Source organism: Camelus bactrianus, chromosome 8, assembly GCF_048773025.1.
Source record: "Camelus bactrianus isolate YW-2024 breed Bactrian camel chromosome 8, ASM4877302v1, whole genome shotgun sequence".
Classification (NCBI taxonomy): domain Eukaryota; kingdom Metazoa; phylum Chordata; class Mammalia; order Artiodactyla; family Camelidae; genus Camelus; species Camelus bactrianus.
Window position 1 is genome coordinate 25666413 of NC_133546.1, and position 13544 is coordinate 25679956.

At 36.6% G+C, this 13544-nt stretch overlaps 1 protein-coding gene across 3 annotated transcripts in view; it reads left to right on the forward strand.

The window, feature by feature from the left end:
* The first annotated feature begins 1374 nt into the window (after positions 1 to 1374).
* HBS1L (HBS1 like translational GTPase) overlaps positions 1375 to 13544 on the forward strand; it is a 75695-nt gene continuing 63525 nt past the window's right edge. Inside the window, exons 1-3 of one of the 3 annotated variants that reach the window (XM_045524422.2) lie at positions 1375 to 1578; positions 4993 to 5058; positions 12294 to 12422. In XM_045524422.2, the coding sequence (XP_045380378.2) occupies positions 1536 to 1578; positions 4993 to 5058; positions 12294 to 12422 (238 nt within the window). In that variant the 5' untranslated portion in view covers positions 1375 to 1535. The remainder of the gene's footprint in view (positions 1579 to 4992; positions 5059 to 12293; positions 12423 to 13544) is intronic. The other 2 variants (XM_010965609.3, XM_010965608.3) reach the window with 2 other exon arrangements.

Here is a 13544-nt window from a genome sequence, read left to right on the forward strand (position 1 = left end):
GCCACCATAATGTATTTGCCAAAACGCCTATGAGTATTTAAGTAGCTGCCAAGAGTAGTGGGAATTGATGCTGAAATGGATCCGTACAAACTTACTGAAATATCTCTTATCTTGCACTGGTTTTACAGCCCTTCCTTTGTCCTCTTGTCTCCAGCATACTTTTCCTAGTCACATCCCCACAACTTACAACCCATAGACCAAACCATTTGTCTTGTCTGTGTAAAATCCTTTTTATTATTCACTCCTCTATGAGTTAGATACTATCACTATCTCCACTTTCCAGAAGACAGGCTACAATATAGACATTACCTAAAAGTGTAAAATAAAGAAAGCACTTAAGCCATACAAAATTAGCAGCTATTTTTACATAAAATTTTGTCTTCGAGTTACAGTGAACAGCAATGAGAACAAACATTTGGTAGTCAGACACAAACGTGGATAAATTACATTCCAAGCCACTTACAAATATGAATTGAATTTGTATTATTATTTCTTTCCATTATGGATAATAGAAAGCCAAGTAAACTTTTAATTTATTTCTAGAATTTGATGTAAATTGTCACTTCAAAAAACATAAACTATAACTGAAGTGTAGTTTGTTCAGTATAATAAGGAGGTTGGTTTTTTACATAGCACCATTCACTTTGTGATCAAAGAAATGACATTTAGTAATAGGTTATAGATTTATTCATTAAGAACATTTATCAACATTTGAGGTCATTGCTGTGTCTAAGAAGCAAAGTGATATTCAATACTCTTAGCAAGTTACACATGATTATGTGTTCAGTGAATGCTCAGTGAATCCTTCTTTATGTTGCTGCTGATCATTTACATGGCTAAGGGCAGATAGCTGTTTACTAGAGGTATCAATGCAGGATGGAGCAGATACATAAACCATGAATTAGAGGCACAAATGCATGGTGACCTATTGTAGCCAGCTTCTCAACTGAACCATATAAATCCGTTTAAAAAGAGTCCTTTTCCCCTTCTAAAGCTCGGGCTAATTCTTATACCAAACGCATTCAAGGTTATTAATGCCTGTTAGTGCCTAGCGTAGGTCCCAAAGACGAAAAGTTGTATAAAACAAGGTTCCTCCTCTTACTCAGCACACAGTGAGCTTTTTCACTAGATTATGAGAAATCAAATTTGGAAAATAATCTGGAACGGAGGTAGAGGTCGAGGATCTCTACTCGTAATATTTGCCCCAAACCAGCAAACTATAAATAGCGTGATTCCGCTACTTCGAAAGCCCCGTCAGTCAACCTGTCCATGGGCAGGGCCAAGCCGAAACGCACCCACCCATGAGCATGATTGCGCATGCGTCCTCAGGGAGGCGGATGACCCTGAGATGCTGTTATATGACCCTGAGAGGTTACCGTACTCAGATAAGACGTCGCTCATGCGCAGGAGCTCAGCGCTGAGGCCTGCCGGAAGCCAAGATGGCGTATATGTGTTCTCCAGGCCGCAGTTGGCGCTTTATCAGTATCTGAGCGGGTATTTTGTAAGGGGCTGTGGCGAACGCCCTTTCCGCCGTAATGGCCCGGCATCGGAATGTCCGAGGCTATAACTACGATGAAGGTAGGTGGCAGGGTCATTCCGGGACGTCATTTTCACCGTTCCAGCTGGGATCGCAGCGGTTTGGCGCCCGCTTCGATATGTTAGTTTCTCGTCAGTCGTGCCAGGCTGGAGTTTAGAGGAGGCTCATCTGGAGAAAATAACAGGACGTTTGGGTACTAGCTAATGGCGTTAAGTCGTGATTTTTACCCTCTAGGATTGATTTTATTTAGGGCAGGGGAGGTGCTGCAGGACGTCATATGGGAAGGACATTTGACGAGGTTGGGATCCGGTGATACTTATGCACAGTAAGCATATCACCTCTCCCATTGTTTTCTCCCAGGTCGGCTACACACTTTCCTAATTCGAGCTCCGCTCCTCTCCTCGACCCTCCTTTTAAAAATGCCCGTGAAGCGTTCTTATTTGTAAAACACGGATTGACTTAAAGCTTACATTCAGCTGTTTTGATGTAACTTTAGATTTACACGGTAAATCTTGTGTGTTTGTTCATACATACTTAGTGCAAAACCTGGCTTGAGTTGGCTGCTTTATTTTCTATACTTTTAAAGTTAAATTGGAAACTTAGGCGATGGTAGAAAAGATACATATTAAAAAGACCCCAAAAGTAAGTTGATTATATGATCTTGAGGTGAATACTCAGTTCTTGGTTGATCATGCTCAACATAAATGTATTTTTGGGGAAAAAAAAGCAGTATTGGAAAAAAGTGGGTTTCGAAAAGGACTTACTGAATTTAAAGATGATGTAAAAGAAAAAAATGTGAATGTTGTCTAGGAGTTTACATTTAGAACAAGCACAACATCTCTATGCAGTGGTTAGTTATAGGCATCAATCACCAAGCATCATACAAACTAAAACTATAAAATGTGAACGAGTGTAGAAGTATAAAGACCTGTCACTATCACTTTGTAAAGTATAGAGCATGAAGCTTGTTTATTATATTGGTGGTTGTTATTGGCACTCCCAGCAAATTATTCTACAACATCAGTATGCTGTAATCATAGTGGAGGGCAGCTAACACCTTTTGCTACATTTACTGACTGTGATCCAGTCAGCCTGGCACATGTTAGGTTCCTGGTGTTGCCTTCAGAATGGAGAACTTTTTAAATATTGCAGTGGATGTTGGGGTTGCATGTGGATCACTATTACCAGAGTAATAACTTTAGCCTGGGAGATATTTTTGCGAATATGATGTAAAAGACATGAGTGGGCCAAATTACTGCTTATTCACTTCTTCAATACAAATTTATCATTTCATCGATCAACATTAATTGAGTGCTTAGAGAACTGTTTGAGCTTTGGGGACCAACAGCGAGGGGTTTGAGGGAGTCTAAAGATAGACATACACAGTAACAGAAGATGATGAAATGCTACCAAAAGTGCTCACAGAGTGCTATGAGAGCTACTTAAGTGAGGACACTGTTCAGAATGAGTTTAAGCAGGATTTCTATGTAAAGGAAGGCATCCTGAAGGAGAGGTGCTTGGCTGGATGGAGTAAGTACTAAATATCTTCTCACCTTGGCAACCCCAGTCAGGGTGTCAAGTTTCTTTGGAATAGCTGATGACATCATAACCAGGCTGTTTCTATAGCATAAGTTCATCCCCTATTCTTGCTTATATGGGTTCTACTTATTTTAAGTGTCCAGTTTATTTCTCTTCTTCCTAGTTAAACTTTCCTTTTTCTCAGATAATAATTTAAAAATTCCCAAAAGTAGTATAACTACATTTCAGAGATTTAGTGCTCCACAACCTATTTGTTCCTTCTCTTAACTCTCATTTTGTTCTTCTCTGTAATTTGGGTAGTATTTTACTTGACTACTTTACCTGCTAATTAATAAAAGTGCCAGGAGTGCAAAGCCCATACTTTATTTTTTTATTTTTTCCAGTAGCCAGCACAATGCTTTCTGTGCAGTAAATACCCCAAATATTGTGGGGGAAAAGAACCGCTTTACAAAAATCCCAGGAAAGAATTCTCTTTATCTTTTGATATTGTGGCACTTTTAGGGTCAATTTTAGTATTGAAAAACTGACCGAGTATGAAAATTCCTGTTGCTTTTAATGTCTAAATACATTTTTTTTTTTGTGAATGGTGTCTCTTTTGTTTGCTAATACATTTTTATTAACTCGGGATTGAGCATTAATTTATTGAATGTTACACATTTTTATCCAATAGTAGCATGTATCTGATTTTTCTTTGCCGTAAATATTTGATTTCAGCCTTTGAACATGCTGTTTCTGCTACTGCTACATGAATACCCTCAGAAATCAGTGAACTATCCTTTGGAATTGGTTTAAATATTATATTCCTGGGTATCTTTCCCTAGCCACCTCACTCTTAATTCTGTTTTTGTTGTTCGTATGTGTGTTCCCTAGTCATTCTGTATTTCTCCTGTCTCAAGCACTTGTCGTATGCTTTTGTTATTGCCCATTTTCTTGTCTGTATTCCCTGTTAGATTTTAGGTTTGCAGAGATCTAGGAATATGCCTGTCACTCAGTCTTGTACCCCAAATGTCTTTTATAGTCCCTGGCATAGTCTTAGTATTTGTTGAATGAATAAAATGCATTTATGTAAACATACTTATATTCCTTGTGGATTTTTAGTTATAGTTTGTTTGATTCACTAACTTACAATAAAATAGATATTAATTTATGCCAAACATGTGTCAGGTAGTTGGCTAGACAGTCTTGCCCTGAAGGAGCTTATTGTCTCATGGAGTCAACCAGCTATGGTGATTTGAAGACATTCAATTGGAGGAGTGTGCTGGAGAGTCAAAGTGGTAGTGAGGCTTGCTGCTGTACCCCGAGGGGTCAGGGAAGACTTCTGCAAATAGATAACATTTTGAGCTGAAACCTTAACCAGGAGAAGGAAACAGCCTTAGGAAGATCTAGACACAGAGGATATTCTAGTCAGTAGGAAAAAAGGCCAATTAGCTAGAGTGAGGGAAGTTTAGGATAATCTGGTTTTTGTACATTACCTAGCTCTACATGAAGAAAAACTGCTTTCATGGTCTAATTGTATACCCTCCACTAGTCAGTTGTGTAGAAAATAAATGCTTTAGTTATAGAAGGCACTTGGTGAAAAAAAAAGGGTGGATGGCTTATTTCAGATTTTTGTCAATCCTGGAAAGACAAGTACTTGGTCTATGGGATTATTCTTTGATCACATGAAGTGAAAACTTGGAAAAGCTTCATAAAACTCAATTAGCTTAAAAACCTAAGAACATGTATATCTTTATAGAAAGTCAGTGCATATCAATTTTGGGTAGAATTTTTAGAATTTTTTTGAAAAGTGGACATTACAAGTTCCTTTCATTTAGATGAACAGTTTATTTTGGAGAGAATTCAGAAGCTTCCTCATTAATAACTGAGAATATGAAAAGAACTTGTAAATGAATTTATCTCTTGTATTTTTATTTTAGATTTTGAAGATGATGATTTCTATGGCCAGTCTGTAGAGGATGATTATTGTATTTCGCCATCAACAGGTAAATGTTAAAAAATAATTTGATTTTCATTATTTGGGGATTTAAAGATGTTAAGTGTTACTGTCATTCTAGGAGTGTTCCAGAAGGCTATAATATTATGTACTATTTAGAAAGATTCTTATATGTTAACTTTTAAAGGTATGTAAAATAATTTCCTTACTTAAGAATAGAATGTACAGTTTTAATTCCATCATTTAGCTTTAAACAATTTGAAGAAAAGTCTAAAAGCTATGGTTTTCCAATATTCTTTGCAGCATGCAGTTAATCTAAGTTGAGTGAAATGGTAATTTAGTCAGTAATGAAAATCTAAAACTTCTGAAGACAGACAGCAGTTAATTTTTTGTCTCCCTGAATTTCTTGGATATTGGAAACATTGAAGTATTATGCATAGACTTCCCTTCATACAGTACTTTAGTTTATCTACTGTTAAACAGTTTGGTAAATAAACGAAATACATGTAGTTCAGACTTCTGATGGAGCTGCAGAGTAATTTAGAGCTCAAATTCCTGTAGGATTCCATATTAGAGCTGCATCTTCTGTCTCATCTACTGAATGATATCTTCTTTGCCATCATATCAAGAAAACATTCCTGTATTCTTTACAGCAAAGACAGAGTCTTTGACCCAGCTGTTCCTCTCATTTCCCTAACAATATATTTGTCTTCAAATTTTAGCCTATTCTATAAACAGTTAGTTAAAATGCTCTGCTAAGTTTTACTATGCCTTAAAAACAGGTGCAGTTAGATATAGTTGTCTACAAAATAAATAGAATTCATGAAACTCATTTCCACAAGTTTAAAGGTTCAATATAGTAATTTAAATTTCCGTCAAAGTCTGCTTTGTCTGTAATACCTTATGGTCCGCTGAGCTGTGCTGTATACTTACACCTGCTTTAAGCCTCCTCTTAATCTCTGCAGACCAAATATGTCCCTTCTGACTTTTTAGAATTTCTTTTTCTTTCTAAAGGCATAGGTAGGTGCTCTAGGAGTTGTCTTAGCACCTCTACTCCTCCTGTCATCTTTTTTCCTGTTATTTATTACTCTGAAATGCATCTGGTTCTTTATGTGGACTTCCCTCATTTAGCCTAACTAATCAGGGCCTTCCCTCTCTTCCTTTAATGTTACATTGTTATCATTTACCATCCCAGGTTCCTAGGGGAACAGGTAGACAAGGTTGAATGCAACCTTTTGGAACCTTGTGGAGGAGCTCCTTGGAGCTGGGACTTAGACCTGTGACGAGAGGGTTCTGCTTTGTTGCTATGCCGTTGAAGTTCAGAGGAGGGACTGTGGAGCTGGGGCTCAGACCTCTGGAAAGGAGGACGCTGCATGGCTGGTTCTGGTATCTCTGAAGAGATACTGAAGCTGGGATTCAGCCTTTTGAAGAGGGAATTCTAGCTAACCGGATGGTCATGGTTGAAGCTGGTTCTGGAAGTTTTGGAAAAACTGCAAACTGATATTCATTGCTGTTACTGGTACAGACGATTTATACAAGATGAAGTGTTGCTGAGGTGATGGTAACCAGTCAGGAAGCAAAAGGTAAAGGAACATGTGTGTTCCTCTTCCGGCCTTCCAGTCTCCCTTTAGCATCTTCCTGGTGGCTGATCCTAAAAGGGAGCCAGCTGTCAAAGAAGAAATATGCTTTGCAGAGACTTCAACCCCAGCATTGCAAAGCAGAGAAAGGAAGGCTGGGTTAGAAGCTGAGGGGTGGCTCACTCAGCATTCCTTTAAAGCTCGTTACTCAGAGATTCAAAAAGACCATATTTTGTAGGGATTGGGGTTTTTCCCAAGGAACCTTCCAAGCACTTGTCATTTGTAGCATGTTAAAAAAAAAAATTATGGGTTAACCTTTTTGGGCTCCTGTAATTCATCATCATCAGTTGACTAGGGGACAAAGTGATGTCTGGTAGCACTAACTTCATCACTTGTATTGTAAATGCAGTAGAGAGCATGGCCTGTTTATGAAACTGAAAAGATGATGTGGGTGTAATAATTAGGTTTGAATTTAAAAAATGTCTTATACATAGCAGAGACTGGATTGAAGGTAGTACATAAGCGGATGTATATAGATTATTTAGGAGACTATTTTAATGATCTAGAGGAGATGAGGATATTTCAGGACTTTTCAAAATGTGGTCCATGTATCATTTGCATCACTTTAGAATTTATTAGAAAAGTAATTCTTGGCCCCACCCCAGAGTTAAAAACTCTGAGGGTGGGTCACAGCTCCACCAGGGTATTGCTGATGTTTGCTTTGAGAACTGTTTGTTTAGGACAGGGGTGATAGCACCGTATTTGGAAATAGATTCAAGAGATGATTACAGGAGCTTAAGTCTACTGGACTTGGAAGTTGGTTAACTGTGGCCTGTACAAGGAAACCTTCATAGAGAGAGGGACAACTGAAAGACATTTTAATGTTGCTGATTAATGCATTCATTTATCTAGGCATATCTAAATAAATCAAGCTGAATCTTGAGTAATGAGCTAAGGGTACACAAGGTCAGGCATTCTGAAGGTGTTTTTCTGAAATTTGCTTTTATGGCCTACCTTCCTTGAGGTCATAGTTTATCGCTTGTCTCTCACATATCTTGATGTGTGTTGTGTGTGATTCATATTTAGGACAGTCTGACTCTGAGAATTACCTTTGTACACACCAGGAAGTCAACCCACTTTATCAAAGCAGGAATTAGTTTAATGGTTTTGAGTTTCTTCTGTGACAAGCTTGTATTTTTAACGAAAGCATGTGGTTTTAGATTTTTAAATTTTTCCAAAACATGTATAAAGAAGCAGTCACATCAGATCAGAAACTTACTTCTCCTCTTTAGTGGTATATTTTTCCAAGTGATGTTCAATTAAAAACTGAATAGTTTTAGAAGGATACTTTCTGTTCTTAAAGAAGCAGCAAATGTCATTGAAGAGTTGTGTTATAATCATGGTCTAATGAATTCTGGTAGTTGAGTAACTTTATCAGCTAATAGGAATTTCTCTCTAAAATTCACTATGTATGTTTTTGAAACTCTAGTAAGCACAATTTTCCTGATGGAAAGGTGATTCCTAATGTTATAGCTTTTTTTTTTCCCTTTAGAAACATTGACTTTGGTACTGAGTATTGAATATACATTAGGGAGCTGGGGGTAGCAAAAAGAGCCTATGTATAAAACTTTATTTAAACAGTTACAAATTTTGTTTTAACTAATATAATTAGAAATTTTAAAAGATAAACTGAGGCATATTAAATTTTTAAGAGTTTATCTGAGCAAACATCAGTTTGAATCAGGCAGCTCCAAACTGGAAGTGGTTAGGAGTACTCCACTGACAGGAGCTGGGGCAAGGTTTTTATAGAGAAGACATGAAGCAAAGCACGGAAATTATTTGATTGGCTATAGCTTAAACTGTTACATTATTTGGAAGAGCTCAGGTGGCTTTTTGTGATTGGTTGTTCTTAACTCTGAGGAATTTACAGAAATTGACTCTGGGTTGGCTTTCCCTTTGCTTCCAAGGCCGTAGAGCCACTTCAGTCTAATGGCCTCCTTGTATGATTACTTAAGCAAAAGTTATCCTTATTCATTCCATTCCAACTCAGAACCTTTATTCAGCATCAGTTAACATGTTGGGAAAACCCTATTCTAACTAAGTTATAAATGAGTTTGTGATAAGGCAGCTTGTTAAAAGTTCCATTTAAGCAACAGTATGGAACAGTATGGGGGGTAGAGGGATAGTCCTGCCTGAAGAAGTCTGGAAAGGCTTCTGGAAGGAGGTGGGATTGGGACTGGTACATCTGGGAATGAGAATGGCCTCCTAGCTGAAGGAAACAGTGCTTGAGTAGTCGTGTCTAAGTGAGGTGTCTTTGGGAAGATTCACATGATTGATGCAGTTGCACCAGGAAAGAGGGCTAGGAAAGGAAATAAGAATCAAACTGTGGAAGGCAGTTTTTAATTTTCAGTGTGTAGTGTCAGCTTACTGTCAGCTTACTTGAGTAAGGGGGTAGTATTTTAGGAAGGTAACTGGTGATGGTTTACAAAGTGGACTACAGCTGGGGCAGACGAAAGAGGAGACTTGTAGGCTACTGTTTCCTACCTTAACTGACGATGCCAATCAGTTGGGAGTGATTGTAATAATACAGATTCCTTGCCGCATTCTAGCACCACGTGACGTGACCAGACTCTCTAGGCAAAGAAGTCTAGAAACCCGTATCTCTGAGTGTCTCACATGATTTTTATTTTAAGATGTTTAGGAAGTAATATTCGGCAGTTTCAAGAGTCAGGTTTTGAACTCTCTGAATTTTTATGTTTGTCAGAATGCTTTAAATTTTGAAAGTCACTGTGGCTGTCCAGTTTTTCAGAGAGCATTTCCATCAAAGTTTATGATTTAGATTTTTAGGAAGAAAGAGCATTTTATATTTATCCTTCTCTCCATTGCTTTTCTTGCACTCTTTTCATCATATTTGTGGCCTTTTGGGCTCTCATTTCACCTTCAAAGATCTGGACTATTTCTTTTTTCCCCAGTAGTGATTTTCCCTGGGGAAGTTTTCTATCCACCCTCCCTCCCCACTCTCTGGCAAATCCAGCCATTATTTACTTCCAAGACAGTGGTCACAGTACAGGTTTTTGAGTTGGATTTGTGTGTGGGACGGGGTAGAAAAAGCTCCAGGAAGAGTAGGTATTTGGAGATAAAGTGAAATCCTGCTTTGAGAACTTCCTTTTCCCTGTTAATATTTTTTCAGCGAAAATCGTTGACAGAAGTATCTGATTTTTTGCCTCACTTAATTTTTGATATGTCTTAGGTTTTTCCTCAGAGTTCAGAGCTATAAGTTGGGGAAAGTATATTTGTTGCTTTTAGGCTAAACTGAATGGTTTATTACAGCAGGAAAGTGACTTGAAAATCATCAGGCACTAGTTGATGAAAATGGCCCTGTTTACAATTTTTAGTACTACCACATTTTATTGTATCTAAGATGCCACGGGTTGTAAGATGTATCATTATTTTATATACCACTTAAAAAAAATCAGCTGTCAGTCTGAATATTACATAATACTAAGATGCCATTTCATTGTTAAGACTTGTCCCTCATTCTGCGAAAAAATGAAATGGAAAAAGTGATCATCTTAGAAAATCTGTGAAATGGAATGTTTTTCCTGCTGTTTAACCATTGCTGATTTTATAATGGCAGTATTATATTTTTCTTGCTTGAGGAGGGGGAGGGAATAGGGATATATATATATGTGTGTGTGTATATATATATAAATACACACACACACACAGCATAATATGTCATTCTTGAAAAACCTGTGACCTTCAAAATTGTGTACTAAAAAATAACAAAACCTCTGGGAAAAAATAGGATCATGACAGACCACTCAGCCTGTAAAGTACTTAAAAAAAAACAAACCAATAATCATCTAATAAAATGCTTGCACATTTAGAAAGTTACATTAACTTCCTAATAAAGGTATATTCCAGTAAACATAGGACTTTACATTTAACAAAACAGGTGAAAGCTTGATAGAGGTGTAAGGAAGAGTTGAAACCAATGAGTAATGTTGCAAAGACAAAATGCTCACAGGTCTTGGAGAGCCAAGCAAGAAGCATGCACAAAACAGCACATGAGGCTGAACTTAGCCAAGAGGAAGAATGTGGGGCTGGCTGGCATTACAGGACAATTGCAGTTACAGTATAATGTTCTGTCATTGGTGTTATTGGACTTTGCAGCTATTATTTGATGATGTGAAGTATTAAAGTGTTGGGGGAAAAAATCTCATCACTCAAAGCAACTTGAATGCTATACCTCATCATTCCCCCGTTGACTATTTGGTAGAAACTAGTTTGTGTTAAAGAAACATGCATTATAGCAGAATAGAATGGATTCTCTCAACTGCTTTGTGTTTCTCTTATTCTGTTCTCCTGGGTCAAGATATCTCCTACCTCTTCTTCAGTTTTTCTGATGTTCTTGCCTTCCTAATTATAACTGCTCCAATCTTTAGTAATTGCTTAAATCTTCTGTGCTTCTGCAGTGCTTGTCATCTGTGTTACTCATTTGACTTTTTAGAATATATCATTACATTTTCTTTTTTTTTACCTTCCCTGCTAATCTGTAAGGCCATCAGTGATTTATACTATGAATAGATAACACTTATGCCATGGCCTTTTGAGTATAGGTGTTATGCGTAAGCCATAGTTTTATCCATTGTTTATATATGCATTGTCTATAATTTTGAATGTAGTTAGCTTCCCTTACTTTCATGGATAGTGCCTTCCTGAAAACATGCACAAAAGTCAAATATGGCAACGCTAAGCAATAGACTTCCATGTTATGTGCTCTTCCAGAAAGCTAAATAATATGAAGTCCCTGATAACACCTTGCCTTTAGAATACTGTATTTATATTTTTATCCTTCTTAAACTTATTCTTTAATTTTATTCTTTCACAATTGAACACATTCTCCAGGAATTGAGTTTGGTGGTCATCTGGTTGATATGGAAAAGTGAATGCTTTGGGCCTGCATGATGATTTTCTCCTTTGCTCACTTGTATTTCATGTATGATACTCAAGTATGATTTAGAACTTTGATATTTCATTTTGTCTTTTCACCTCTTAATGAAATATATAATGCCCGTTTATGTATTGAGTGATGACACTGCCAGTACTGCAGAGTAGCACAGACTTATGTCTGAAAGTCAGGAGTTAGGTATACAACACTAATACACAGTGTCAGTGTATGACTGAAAGTGTAAGTTGTTTCAGAGTTAAAGCCTATGATTTTGGTCAGCTCTTGGGTTCAGGCAAAATTAGCAGCTCTTGGAAAGTGAAAATAAACCTAGTCTGTTTTCACTATTTTCTTAATTATGCAAATGAGCAAGTTTGATATGAGGTTTAAAATATTTGTACCAAAGAGGAGAAAATTTCAGAGAAGATGGAGTAGTAGGCAAGAATGAGATACTAGGAAAGGTAATTTTTGAAAACTAGAGAAAGTAAGCCCAGTGGAATGGTTTTGGAGATAGGAGGAAAGAAGGAAGATGATTGTAAGAGACTAGTGAATGGTTAGTAAGGACTTTTGAACAGGGTTTGGGGTATGATATGTTTTGTCTTAGTTTCTGTTTTCATCCATTATTATAGAATTTGGGCAAATGACTGTAGGTAGTAGTTCAGAATTTTTAATTTTTACTTTAACTTTTGTAAAAAAAAAAAAAGTTAATGGGAAATGGGCAATATTACAGCATTTTTCAATCCTTTTATATTCTAGCTGCTCAGTTTATTTACTCACGACGTGACAAACCGTCTGCTATTGAGCCTCTGGAAGAATATGATTATGAAGACTTGAAAACATCCTCCAATTCTCTTTTGAACCATCAGCTAAGTGAAATTGATGAAGGTATAGTAAAAAAAAAAATAGTCTGTGTTTTATCTGAAAATGATTAATCAATTTATTGAAATTTATCGGTTTTATTGTGATTGTTCATAATAATGATTGGGTAGTTATGGTTTAGAACATATATCTTATATCTTCAAGGAAAATTTACATCTTATTAATTATATTTTTTGAAAAGTGTATGGTTAATTGTATGTTTGAAAAACTGATCATGTGGCTGTTATTTAGTAACAGATTTTTGATTGGACTCTTCTTAGGAGAGAAACTTAAGTGACGTGTTTTCTTTTAGCAATATTTATTGTTTCATAAGCTCTATGTAGAGCTTATGGATAGATTACAGAAGCTCATTTCCTTGCAAAGTGTTAGGTTCCAAAAGTCTGGTTTTAGTTAAAAAAAAAGTCTTTTTAAATCCAGAGTAACACTGTACAAGTGTTCTGATTGGTCGTAGCCTTGAAAATTAAATTTCAAGATAGAACTCGTAAATGATAATGACATTGTTCCTGAATTTGCTTCTTTTTGGTTCTCTTAAACATTTTAACAAAGATGTTTTGTATTTTGGCTTTCCTCTTTTATAAATAAATTCCAGGTATGACATTGTTTCAAACATAGTAGTCAAGCCATAGGTTGATAAACAATGTAGTAGAACTAGAATTGCCCGATACAACAGTAATGCCATCTGTTGGTAGTGAGCAGGGCTGAACTGATTTGCTCTTTCTATAGAGTGTGGCTTTGTTCTGTAGATGTTTTTAAATTGAAAATTTATGACAATTTGGAAACAGAAGAAATGTATGAATCTGGGAGCTGATCTTTGGATAAATAGGTAAAATATATATCAGCCACTAACCAAATAAGAAAAATGGAGAGAAAGCACAGATATATAAAATTAGAAAGCAGAAAGGGAAACAACAGAGAATAAAAAAAAATTCTTTATCGGTTCTGTGAATACATTTGACAATCTGGATAAAAGTTTGTAGAGGAGTTGCTGTATACCCTTAGTAGTCTTAGTATTTTTAAAAAAATGTGTTACAGTTGTCCTTGTAGTGTTAGAGGGCAGAATAGAGTAGAAGTCATACTTTTTCTGCTATGCTTCAGAATGATGAAGGAGGTATGAAATTCAAAGATAAT